This window comes from Prionailurus viverrinus, chromosome B1 (assembly GCF_022837055.1).
Source record: "Prionailurus viverrinus isolate Anna chromosome B1, UM_Priviv_1.0, whole genome shotgun sequence".
Lineage (NCBI taxonomy): Eukaryota > Metazoa > Chordata > Mammalia > Carnivora > Felidae > Prionailurus > Prionailurus viverrinus.
In genome coordinates, this window is record NC_062564.1 from 52,852,842 (window position 1) to 52,865,590 (window position 12,749).

Here is a 12,749-nt window from a genome sequence, read left to right on the forward strand (position 1 = left end):
GCCATGAATCCGGGGTTCCTAGCAAACGAGCGCTTAACAAAAGCAGGCTCTTCTATCTAGGGTCTCACAACAGCCACAAAGAGCAGGCAGGGCCTGTTGTGCACCCTTCCTGCCACCCCCCCCCCCCAGGAGGAGACTGAAGGTCCGAGAGGTCTGGTGTGGGGGCAGTGATGTGGGAGGCTCGCCCCTGGGCACCCAGCTAATGTGAAACTCAGCACACATCCTGCGCTGCTGGAAGAAGTCTGCCTAGGAGTGGCCTGCGTCCTTGGCTTTGGTGAGGGCGCTTGGATGGCCACTCCACCAGACGCTAAGCCCCAAGCCCAAGGCTTGTTGCTAAGAAAATTCACTGCCCAGGCCGAAGGTTCGGCGCTGAGGACCGTGTGTGGAAGGCAGCTCTGAGACCTAAGGCATCGTTGGAGCCACAAATCCCCACTGAGAAAAGAAAGGCCAGAACAACTTGCCGCTCGACTAGCCCAGACTTTTAACTCTCCAGAAAGCCCTCGTAGGCCAATGGGGATGTTGTTTCAGACTGCGCTGAGATCGAGCACCCTTCTCCACCATTCGGCTGAATATGCGTGCGCCCGCCGAGTGTCCTCCCCCAAACCGCCTCTCCCCAGCTCCAGCCTCCGGGGTCCTCAGAACACCCTCCCTCTTAAGTTCCTTAGACACCTGGGATCTGCTGCGCCAAGTTCTGCAGAGGCGCTGGCGAGGAGTTGAGGGAAGCTGGAGAAGGGTCTCTAAACACACCGCCCTAAGCTTCCGGGGCTCGAAGGGTCCTGGGCCAGCAGCTCCTAGGGGTGGGACGGTGAGGCGTGGGTGCGTCCAGCCGCAGCGCAGACCTTACGTCGCTCCGCCGGGCGCCTCAGTTTTCTCTTCTAGGCTCCGGCCCCTCTGGACCTCCGAACGTTGAGCTCAGGAAAGAGAACTCCCCGCGCAGCCGCGCTCAGTCCTTCCTCCGGGATTTTCCTGAGAATCCCCACGAGTTGGCCACGATCCCTGTGGGGTTTTCCTTCCAATCAGCCCTGCGTCCTACTCTCGTCCTCAGCGCTCAGGTTGCCCTCGCGCAGGCCAGGAATCCACCACTGATTACCAACAGCTGAAGCTGGCGTAGCCCCTTACCCTTCCTTCGCAGCCGCACAAGTTTCGTGTAGGATGGTACCCCGGCCCCCTCCCGACCCCTCTAATCTGGTATGAAAAACCTGCTCTAGGGAAAGAAACTCGGCCTTAGTGGGGCGGGGTGGGGGGAGTTTAACCGAAAGGGTGAGAGCCACCGGCCGGGTGTTATCTGGGGCTGAAGGCTGCGGTAATCGATGGGTTATTTTTACGCGGTAATAGGGCCCTGTGATTGCTCTATTAACCTTTAGACCTGTCTGAGGGACTCTCCGGCTCGCAGCCCCGCTGCGCTGGGGCCTCTAGGCACTGACGCCGACTACAGACTCAGGCCTGCCACCCTCCCCGCCCCCAGTCCTAGGGAGGGGGCTGAGGAGCCTTGGAAGAGCCCTCTCGGCTGGGAAAGCCTGCTCCCGCTGGACTGCCAAGCCTCCCAGGACCCCGCCACGTCCCTAGGATTGGTGCAGCGGCGCCGAAAGCTGCTGGGAAAACGGAAAGATCTGAAGGGAGGAGGCCACAGGAGATGGGAAGCGTCGCCGGGAAGGGGTGCACGTTTTGCATAAATACATAAAACTGAGGGCTGGAGGGCCGCCTTGCGGACTCCCCAGGCTGCTGGGAAGGCGGAAGGGAAACTTCGGTCTCTGCGCTCTGACTTGAGTGGGCCTGTCCCAGGTTTGGTGTCTTTTCCACCGGCACTTCGGGGCTAGCAGGAACCCCACTATCCACTACCTCCTGGAGACTCGCAGCTAGCCGGGCACCCCTGGTAACCCTGTGCTCCACAGCCGGTCAGGGGTCTCGCCCAAAAAGGTCACCTTCCCGTCTATCAGCGCCGCCCCTTGACTCTCGAGTCCCGGGCTCGGGCTGGACCAGGACCACCCGGAGGCGGGGTGAGGTGGGGGGTGGGGTCGAGGGGGGAGGTAGGAGAGGGGACTCCTGAATAAAGCTGACCCTGGGCAAAACTGCAAACCGGATTGACCTCTGGCAGGGCGGTGGGTGAAGCCCTGCGCCCCGATCGGTGGCACTTTAGCATTTTCCGAGATCCGAGCGCCTGGACTTTGCCTGCTGGGGGAGTTTTTTGAACAGCCCCGAAGCCCGGCGCCGAGCGGAGGTGCAGCCTCTGTGGCGCACCCCCGCCCCCCGCCCTTGCACGTGACTCCCACAGGCCAGTCAGCGCTCGGGAGCTGGAGCGCAGGGCGAGGGGAATAGCGCCGGGAGGTGGGGGACTCGGAGGCGGCCGGCACTGTGGCCGCGAGAGGCACCGCTGCTGCCAAAGCTCCCGGGGCGCTCAGGGGAGCGTGCGCCGGCCCTCCAGGAAGCTCAAGTCCCGCCAGGTACTGCGTTTTCTGTCTTCTCCTTGCTCTTTCCCACCGTTTGAGAAACCCAGAGCTCCTCCGCGCTTGTTTGCCTGGGAGTGGAGAGGTAACTAGTGGGTGGAAAGGAGACGTTGATCACTCCCTCCTCCCCAAACTGGCCAAAGCCCGCTTAACTTTTCGCTTTGGCTTAACAGTTTCTTTAAAGCAAAGTTAAGATTTGCGGGGAAAGCGGAGAGGGATATTCGAAGTGCTTTTTGATTTTGTGTGTGTGTGTGTGTGAACTTGAACGTTTTTAATCCCTGCCCCAGCGTATATATTCTCCAGCCCTTGTTTGCACCTCCCCAGGCCAGGGCCTGGATGGTGATGATGGCCGTGCGGAATCACACTGATCAACTGACCCGGGACAGGTCGCACGGAGGGACTCAGGCGAGGAGTGTCGCCGGTCGGTGACTCCGGGGACTCAGAGTGGCTGTGGGAGGCTGCGTAACTGGGCCTTGGGCCCCGGGGAGGCGCTTCGAAGCCGGGAATGGCTACTGAGCGCCCGGACGTTTTATGCCCTTCTGGCCAGCCTTCTAGCCTTCCTGACTGGGGTCCAGAGAGTCAGAACGCCACCCGCGAAGCTAACAACCCCACCCACCCACACTGCTTCTGGGTAAAAGTAGCTGAGGGCCGGAACCCGGGAGGAAGGCAGTGACGTTCCTCCGCTGGCCACGGTTAGCTGCCCCGATCCACAGTATTATGTCCCTTGGCTTTGGGTTGGGGGGTCCTTCAGGTAGGAGGAGGATGCCCGGATGGTGAACTGCCACCAGGCTGAGGGAACGAGGAGGCCTTTCGGTTGGGAAGGAGGGTGGAGGACCCAAGGCTGGAGGGATTTGGGGCCGCACGGACGGCTTTTCGGGGAAGGTTGGGGAAGCGCCGAAGGCAAGTATTTCCTGTGTTTCTCAGAAATGGAATGGACAGCCAAGAGCAGGTTTCAGGCTTTTAAAGTAGGGTTTCATTTGGGATAACGAAGTGGTGCCTCCTCCCCCCCTAAACTTCTGAGTCTCCACGTTCCACAGCAGCGGACAGCTATATTACTGCTGGCTAGTGTGTGTTCGTGTGTGACAGTTTTCTGCGCAGCAGGCCGAGAGTGAAGGCGAGAGGCTGAGCCCAAAGAGCAGGAGTGACCTGTAAATAAACACAGACATTAGGGCAAGTTTTCAGAAATAGATCGGAAAAGGGCCGGGGGCTAAATCACGAAGAAAGCATCTCCTATTTGGTCTGTGAATTGGAGGTGAACTGAAATGAGTGATCTGGAGGAGAGGGAAAAACTGGGAATCAGGCCTGAGTCCCCATGATGAGGCCAGATCTCTTCTGCCATTCTCAGTAGCTCTCTCTGCTTCCTCCACGGTCAGACGCCTGAACCGAAGCTTAATAACAGAAGCAAGCAGAATGATTTCTTGTCTTTTCAGAAAGGTGTAGAGGGGTATTTTCTCCACCTTCTATTGTTCAGTAATCCAATGCCCAGGTAATATACCAGCCATTTAAAAAAGGCCGAGAATTTAGTAAAGATGAGTGTTAGATTTATGGCATTTTTAGCATTTACATTTTAAAGCTGGTAAGTTAGCATCTGTGTGTAAGTTGGCTTGCAAAATTATAAATCTTCCTTCTCTACAGTTATGTGAGAAAAAAGTATGATGTTATGCATTAGAACTACAGAAGTTGAGTATTACAGAAAATACAATGAAATAGGTGAACTATTTTATTTAAAAATTAAATACTGAATATTTTATCAAGGTAAGCCTATGTGTTTACTTATTGAAGCGCACAGATTCCTATAAGGTACTAATTTTTTGCCTTCATTTTCAAAGAGTGAAGTTGGTGATTTCAGATTAAAAATTGTTTGTAATATTTTAGTTTTAAGTAATCTCTATACCCAACTGTGGGGCTCGAGCTCACAACCCTGAGATCATGAGTTGCATGCTCTACTGACCGAGCCAGCCATGTGCCCCTCAGATCAAATTTTTTGTATCTACCCTCTAGCCAAACTTCTTCCTGGAAGGAAATGTCCAACAAACCAATAATTTGTTGTATAGTTTTGAAAGCAAATGATAAACCATCTAGAAGTTGACATGTGACTATAGAATACAGTTCTATTAACTCCATTATCATTAGTGATGTTGCAAAGATGGTTAAAAGCATTATATAGGTATATTAGATATAGTGTAGATTAGATTTTCAGAATTTTTTACAATAATTAAGATGACCATTCATTATAGTATGATTATATCTGAGGCATTGTCTTATGGTACATTAGAAATCTGTAATAATAATAATAGCCAACAATTATATAGAACTTTGTACCTGTTATAAGTTTTATAAAACCCTATTATACTTGCTTTACATATATTAGTTTACAATCCTTACAGTCCTCACCATGACTCCACAAGATAGGCACCTTTAACATTTGCATTTTTGCAAATGAGGAAACTGAGGCACAGAAGTTAAGTAATGTGTCTAAAGTCATTTATTCAGTAAGTGACAGAGCCTGGGTTTAGTACAATAAAGGTCAATTGATGTTTTTGTAATTCTGTGGCAGTGAAAAAGAAACCAGTGTTAAAAAGTGGCTGTCTCTTAAGGAGACAAGTGGGAATGTAGTGGTCAGCCTCAAATCCCTGGAGACCCACGGATTCTGTCCCCCAGCTCCTTTAATTGTACTTTGATCTTTGGCAAGTTTCAAAACTTTACGATGCTTCAGTTCCCTCTTTTGTAAAATCAGGAGACACACTTTTATTTGAGGAGCTGTGGAGAAAAAAAAGACCTGAGACAGAGCAGGTGCTTCAGAACACTGAGCTCTTATTTTATCAGAAAAATTGCCTGAGAAAATAGGAACACAGGATACAAGGGCATAACCAAGCCCTACGAACTGTTCTTCCCCTTCAGTTTGTCATTGGCGTTCTGATTTCCCTCCACGGGTGGACCAGTGATTCTATATGGGAAAAAACCCATTCAGTGAATCTGAATGGTCCAGTGAGTAGTTCCACAAAGCGAACTTGTACATTTCCCTCACTATTCCGGTTTTAATATCCAATCTGCAGAATCACTAAAACATAACTATTTGCCAGAAACAAATGTCTTGTCTGATTTGACTTCCATATGGTATAGTGTGTGGATGGATAAGAGATTTCACAATCCTTTTCACAGAGGTTTAGCAGACACTATGCTCATGTGTAAACATTTAGACTCTACCTCTAGTTTTAATAAAAAGATTACAAACAAAACTTTCTTAGGTTGCTTTTTTTTTTTAAGTTTGTCATTGTGTTTCATGGGCAATCTAAAGTTTTTTCATGGCCAGGGACGCTTAGGGTTGGGTGGGGGAACAAAGATGAGCGATATTTCTTGGGTCCCAGGCATTCCAGCGAAAACTGAAACCCTTAAACTTATCTGTGACAAGAGTCTTTCCTGACAAGCAATACCAAAAAAAATTGACTAGGTCACAGTCAATAATTACATGTCTAATAACCGTGAAGCCCCACTTCTCTAAGGCTCCCCTCCCTAGGCTTCCCTGGGGCAGTCAGACCCCACGGGCTGAGAAAAACAAAGACCCCAGCTTCCTTCGGAACTTCGTGGCCTCCAAGGCTGGGCGCCGAAAGTGGCGATTTCTTTGGTTTGCGGTGCGGGAGAAGCAGCCGAGCACAAGGAAAGTGGGCTCCGGTTGAACTTGTGTCCCTTTTTGTTGTTCTTCCTTTAGGACCGCGGCTGCGGCGAGGAGGACAGGAGACAACCCAACCCTCCGCATCGGAGCCAGCCTACTGCACCCAGAGCCGGAGTCTGCGGGTGTCCTGAAGAGGGTGCGCAGCCACGGCCACCGGCGTGACCCGAAGGCCCGTGCCCCATACCGGCGCCCAGGCACTACCCCGTTTCTGCCACTCGTGTAGGCGCTCAGGACCTCTAGGCCCTGGGGTAGATCCCGCCCCTTCTCCAGCACCTCCAGGAAGAACCAAAAGTTCAATTTGGGATTTTCCTGTAAACAAGAGCCTAGAGTGTTTTTGCTCGATGCTGGATTTAATACGTATATATTTTTGAGGGATTTGCATTTTTACTTTTGATTTTGGACCTTCATTTACGTGACAGCCGTCACCTGTACATTATTATTATTATTATTATTATTATTATTATTATTATTACTCTCTCCCTGCCTTGCGCCTTGACTCGCGAGTGAGAGAGAGGACTCGGAGGCGGAGAGCTCCCAGAGGCCATGTACCAGAGCTTGGCCATGGCCGCCAACCACGGCCCCCCTCCCGGGGCCTACGAGGCGGGCGGCCCTGGCGCCTTCATGCACAGCGCGGGCGCTGCCTCCTCTCCCGTCTACGTGCCCACGCCGCGGGTGCCCTCCTCGGTGCTGGGCCTGTCCTATCTCCAGGGCGGAGGCGGGAGCGCCGCGTCCGGAGCCACCTCTGGCGGCAGCTCCGGCGGGGCCCCGGCGGGCGCCGGGCCCGGAACCCAGCAGAGCAGCCCGGGCTGGAGCCAGGCGGGGGCCGAGGGAGCGGCCTACACGCCCCCGCCTGTGTCCCCGCGCTTCTCCTTCCCGGGAACCACCGGGTCCCTGGCTGCCGCCGCCGCCGCCGCCGCCGCCCGGGAAGCCGCGGCCTACAGCAGTGGTGGCGGAGCGGCGGGGGCGGGCCTCCCCGGCCGCGAGCAGTACGGGCGTGCGGGCTTCGCAGGCTCCTACTCCAGCCCCTACCCAGCCTACATGGCCGACGTGGGCGCGTCCTGGGCCGCGGCCGCCGCCGCCTCCGCCGGTCCCTTCGACAGCCCGGTGCTGCACAGCCTGCCCGGCAGGGCCAACCCCGCCGCTCGACACCCCAACCTCGGTGAGTACTGAGCGCGAGTACCCGGGTCCGTTGGCTCCCGGAACAGGCTGTCCCGAACACTGCTTGGGGGCGTTTAATTTTCCGCAAGTGTGCGTATGGTGGGGAGCGGTGGGGAGGGGGCAGGATGCGTGAGTTTCCAAGGAAAGCAAACTGGAAAACAAGCTGTCGGCCGCGGCACGTTGGTGGTGGTGAAGGTCACAGCCCCAAGAAGCCTATATTCTGTTAGGTGAGGGCAGGCCTGCTTCCTAAATGCTTTTCTGAACGAGAGAGGACTGCAGGGTGCAGGGTCTGAGTGTGTCCCCAAGCAGCCCCGACGTCGGGTATGTCTGTGCGCCGTAGGTGAGCGCTGGAAGCCGACCGGCTCCACGAAGAGCTGGGAGGAGCAGCACCGGCAGCCCTTGATGGACAGCACTAGCGGTCGCGGCGTTTCTGTTCGCATTTCCTCTCGGCCCTCCCTTAGGGTCCTCAGCAGGGAACTGATTACATTGGCTAGGGCCCAAGATCTTCTGGGCCATTTGGCGGCCCAGTTGGAAGATCCTTCGGAGTGGCAGATGATTTTCCTGTCGGGATTTCACACCTGGAACAAAGGAGGGACTGGAGCAGCGGAGATGGGTTGAACGGAGGCTAGCACCTTGTGGGTGCCTCGGGGCCACGGCGTTCTGTGCACATATTGTGCACTGCGCTGGTATGCCGCCGCACTTGTGAGGGGTGCATTGAAAGCGCATGCCTGGTCAGCGTCCAGGAACTCGGGAAGGGCAGAGGGGCTTCTTTGTAAGACCTGACTTAAATGGACACTTTGCAGCAGCTTCCATAAGCGGAGCGTCCTCTTGTTCGGAGGGCCGGGGTTAGAAATAATCTAACGGGCACGACTGAATATTTCCTGTGAATGTCAGACCCGGCAAGGACGGCAAGCCTGTGCTACCCCGCTCCGATTTACAGTTGAACAAAATGAAGCCTGAGAAAGGGTCCGGGTGCTTTGCGCTGGGAGAGAAAAGGAAGTGGCAACCACTAGTTCAAAATGGAAACAAAACAAAACAAAACAAAAAACACCTCTGGTCTTGTCGAATTTCAGGAAGGGACAGGATCGGGTTGGTTGGAGATGGCTTCTGGGGGGGAGGTGAAGTCCAGACCCGAGAAACAAAGTTAACGTTTACTGACTACCTACTAAGTGCTAAATCTTTTCGCATTTGTTCTCACTTTGAAGAGTAAAGCCTGTCCCTCCCAGGTTTCCAGTCTTAAGCTGGCTCCGAGAAGGGTCCCGGCTTTGAAGAGTTTTTTAAATTATCCTCTGACCCTGGGTGGCCAGGGAAGGTCCCCAGGGGGGTGCAGCCAAATACACATCCCAGGTAAACTGATTAACCGTGGAAGTGGCGCCGGGGCTGGGTCTATAGCTCCTAGTTTCCCCCTCCCCCTCTCAGGGGAGCCAGACGGCACCCCCTGGGGGAGGAGGGGCAACTGGCTCCGGAGCCTTTCGGGAGGCCCGGAGTGAGATAGCTGGCCTGAAGTATCTCCATACAATGGCAGCTCGAGGTGGGCGTGTTGGGGAGGGGGTGGGGCGCTGTGGCCCCGCGTTCTCGGAACTCTTGCGTTCTCTCTGAAACTCTAAGAGCGCATTGTACCCACTGTATGCTAGCCAGTTTGACAATAAATTATATTAGAAATAAATAAAACTTTCTTTAGAACTTATGTTTTAAAACAGGGAGAAATGGTCCCTCCCCATAGTTCTGCTTTTTGAACTTGTGGGAGGGAGTGGAGAGGTTGCTTTCTAACCCCTATCACCTGGAGTCAAAAGACAAAAATGGAGGATGCTTTTCTGATCGGGAGAGTTACAACCGCAACAATGTTAAACACACACACACACACACACACACACACACACACACACACACACACACACACTGTGTGAATGCACACAGTACTTAAATTCTAAAATGTAACCCATACCAGCTAGGAGGGTGCTGAAGTCAGTAATGTTTCCCAAATTAAAGGGTCAACAAATGGTAAGCTGACCTCCACGGAGCACTTCATCATGGAGAAGTGTGGCCTGTCTTCCCAGTACTCTGCTCTGTGCCATTGGTTCAGGAGGTCCCACCTGAAGACAGCCCTTGGGTCTGGCCTAGCAGCTGGATTGGCTTGCCTGGACAGAGCCAAGTGTGTTAAATGGTCAAGTCAGGAAAGCTTCCCTGTTATCTTTGTGAGGGAACATGAGGCATGCAGAGCATGTTGGCATGCACGTCTTCCGCGTGTTCTGCAGGTGGCACTTACATAAAAGCCAGCTAAGTTAAAAGCAGTGCATGTAAATAAATATGCTTTTTATATATGCCCCTCCTATCACATGGACCCTCCTGTAAATGCCTGGTAGCTGTCTCAAGGACCAACACCGGCACATTAGCTGATGCTGAGTGATAGGAGCATGGTGATAAGTGATTACTGATTCCATGAGATTTATCGAGAGCTTGCTGTATGGAGCTGCCATTGGACTCTCAAACGGTAATACAGTGTGGTGGTATGGGACAGGCAAGCCTGGATTCCATTCCAGGTACCCTTGTGATCCTGGGCAAGTTCCTTACCTCTCAGTTTCCTCTCTTGTTCTGTAAAATGTGATAATCATAACTGCTTTCAGTGTTGTCTTAAATTCGAAAAATAAGGCAGTGTTTGTGAAGTAGTTGGTTTTGGCTCCTCATAAGTGATGGCTATTTTATTAAATAGCTACTCACTATCATGTAGAGGGATGTATTTTTTTGATTTTCCTAGGACTGAGGGGTTTCCCAGGACTTGGGATTTTTAGTGCTAAACCTAGGACAGTCCCCAATAAATGGGGATGGTTGGTCACCCTAAAGACATGAAAATGGGTAAATGACCCAGTATCATGCTGCAGGAATGAGCTGAGAGAAAAGGAGAGAAGACAGAAGTGGTTCTTTCTTCTGTCTAGGAATCTGGAAGTCTTCACCCAAGTGGTGTCATCTGCATTTGGTCTGGAAGGGTAAGTAGGAGTTTGCCAGGAAAAGCCAGGCACCTGCTTTTTGAAAAAAAGGAAAAAAGTTATACCCTCATTTGCCATCACATTTTGTGGTACCATGAAATGACCCACCACAGCTTGGTTTTTGTGTAAATAATATATTTACGACCAGAGGTAAAACCACAGAGGCTAACTCACTCTTCATCTCAGAAACTGCTTTCAATTTCAATGAAGAGAACTAAGAGAACAGCTTTATTTTTTTCATGAGGTATTAATTGCCTCAGTTTTAACAAGAGTTAGTATCTTATGTTGGTTACTGGAAAAGACAAAAATCAAAGTGATGAAAGCTACCAAGGGCCTCAATAAAGACCTGCACTTAGGTTGAAAAGAATTATTCTGCCTTGATGGCAATGTATATGAACTTCAATTCATTCCAAGTTCAATATGAACCTGACCCTGAAACAACTGTTGAAATCATTAATGAGGCTGCATTAATGGAATTATGTGACCTTACTGAGGGCAGGTACAGAGTCTTACTCATATTTAAGTGCCAGGCACATGCTGAGCACTTGGCAAATATTTATTTGAGTAGAGATCTAGGAGGTACTCACCACAGTACTCGGCCCAGGTCAACACACACACACACACACACACACACACACACACACACACACACACACACACACACACACAGTGGCTGCTTCAGAGGTCCATTGGAGAGCCTCTGGGTACAGTGAGCAGGGTGGGAGAGGGTTCTGCAACCCTTGTGACCATCTGCGTGCTCCCCCCCCCCAGAACTGTTTAGGGAGGAGAAGTCACAGGGTGGTTGAGAGAGAGAGAAGGACCGTGTAAAAATACCTAAAAGGTACTTTAACGTTTAAAGGCCTTTTATTTAACGTTGTGTTCCTCCAGGCGAGCGGACATTAGGTTTGGCAAGAACACTGTTTCACACGTGATTGTAGTTGTTGAAATGGAATCTGGAATCTGGAATATGACTTATCTTAATAACACCCCCTGGACACTGAAAGGGCTTAAGGAGGTATGGTGTTGCCATCTGCCAGTGGAGCTGGGCAGGGAATTTCTTGCATTTCAAGGGCTAGGGTCCATTGTTTGTGTGCACATGAAATGGCTAGAGCAGGTAAGATGACTGTCTCCTTTTAAAGAACCCAATGAGGGTAGTTACGCAGGTGTATCAATTTTTCAAAACTCATGATGGAAACGTACTATTAAAACGAGCATGAGGGCACCCAGCTGGCTCAGTGGGAAGAGTCTGTGACTCTTGATCTCGGGGTTGTGGGTTTGAGCCCCATGTGCAATGCAGAGGTTGCTTAAAAATAAAATCTTTAAAATAAAAAAGCAGGAGTACTTTTTTGTATGTACATTATACAACAATAAAGTTGACTTTTATAATAATGCTTGCAAGTATCTAAGGCAGAAAGGAGACAATGGGAATTATGTGTAAATATGCGATGAAGTAAATAGCATTGTGGTAGATGTTACTGGAAAGCTGTGAAAATGTTTTATTATGAAATAATTCCTTTGGGTAATAAACAAGCAATTATAATATTATCAAAGGATCTCAAAATTGTTAAATAATTTTAAGGGTTAAAAAAATAACACAGTGAAAACATGTATATCACCCAGTGTTACCCGAATGGTTTCTTTAAAAGCTTTGCCTCATTTGTGGTGTTTCGAGAGTTTGTTTATGATATAGGTTGGTAGGAAATTCTAAAGTGTTTTCTGGATCTTCTGGGGACTGCTTATCAATTAAGCCAGTTTCTTTCAGAGCCAGTTCATTTATATAGGGAACTTTGTGAGATCAACTCTTAAGTAGCTTGTTTGGCCACAGAATGATTTGTCAGTCTTTGAGAAAACCAAAGTTGTTTAACTTTCCGGTTACCACCCTGAGCAGGTCAGTCCGAGTTGGGGCTGGTCTGTGGTGCTAGATTGAGAACCAATTAAATAGGGAAGGTGTGTGTGGGGTGGCCAGGGGTGTGTCACTGCTTCCAGTGAGATCTGCCACCTGCCCAATTGTGTCCCATCAAAAGGTCAGGCCACATTTGCTAGGCACTTTCTTTCTAAGCACTCAGGTGGAATGATGCACAGGAGACAGTTTTAGATAACACTTTCTTCTGTATCCTTTCCTTTTTTTTTTTTTTAAACTCTAATGAGCTAAGAAAACAAACATACTCAGAGGTGTAGGGAAACAGGAACTCTGATACCTGTGGGTGGGAGTGTAAATTGGTACAACCTTTCTGGAGAGCCCTTGATGGTATCCAACAAATTACAAAGTAGATACCCTTGACCCAGAAATTTAATTTCTAGGAATTTATTCTGCAAATGTACCGGCACAGTTATAGCCCTGTCTGTAATAACAGAAATTGGAAATAACCTAAATGTGCATTATCAGGGGAGTGTTTGTATACATACTGTATGTGCAAACGATAGGATATCACGTAGGCTTTAAAAATTAGGAAATTCATTATGTAATGGTAATAGAGTTGTCTCCAAGAG

At 50.5% G+C, this 12,749-nt stretch overlaps 1 protein-coding gene across 3 annotated transcripts in view; it reads left to right on the plus strand.

Moving 5' to 3' along the window:
- Nucleotides 1–12,749, plus strand: part of GATA4 (GATA binding protein 4) — an 80,277-nt gene that overhangs the window by 24,338 nt on the left and 43,190 nt on the right. For 2 of the 3 annotated variants that reach the window (XM_047854719.1, XM_047854721.1), the window contains exons 1-2: nucleotides 2,335–2,441; nucleotides 6,154–7,276. In XM_047854719.1, the coding sequence (XP_047710675.1) occupies nucleotides 6,661–7,276 (616 nt within the window). In that variant the 5' untranslated portion in view covers nucleotides 2,335–2,441; nucleotides 6,154–6,660. Of the gene's footprint in view, nucleotides 1–2,334; nucleotides 2,442–6,153; nucleotides 7,277–12,749 lie in introns of those variants that run through there. The other variant, XM_047854720.1, reaches the window with a different exon arrangement.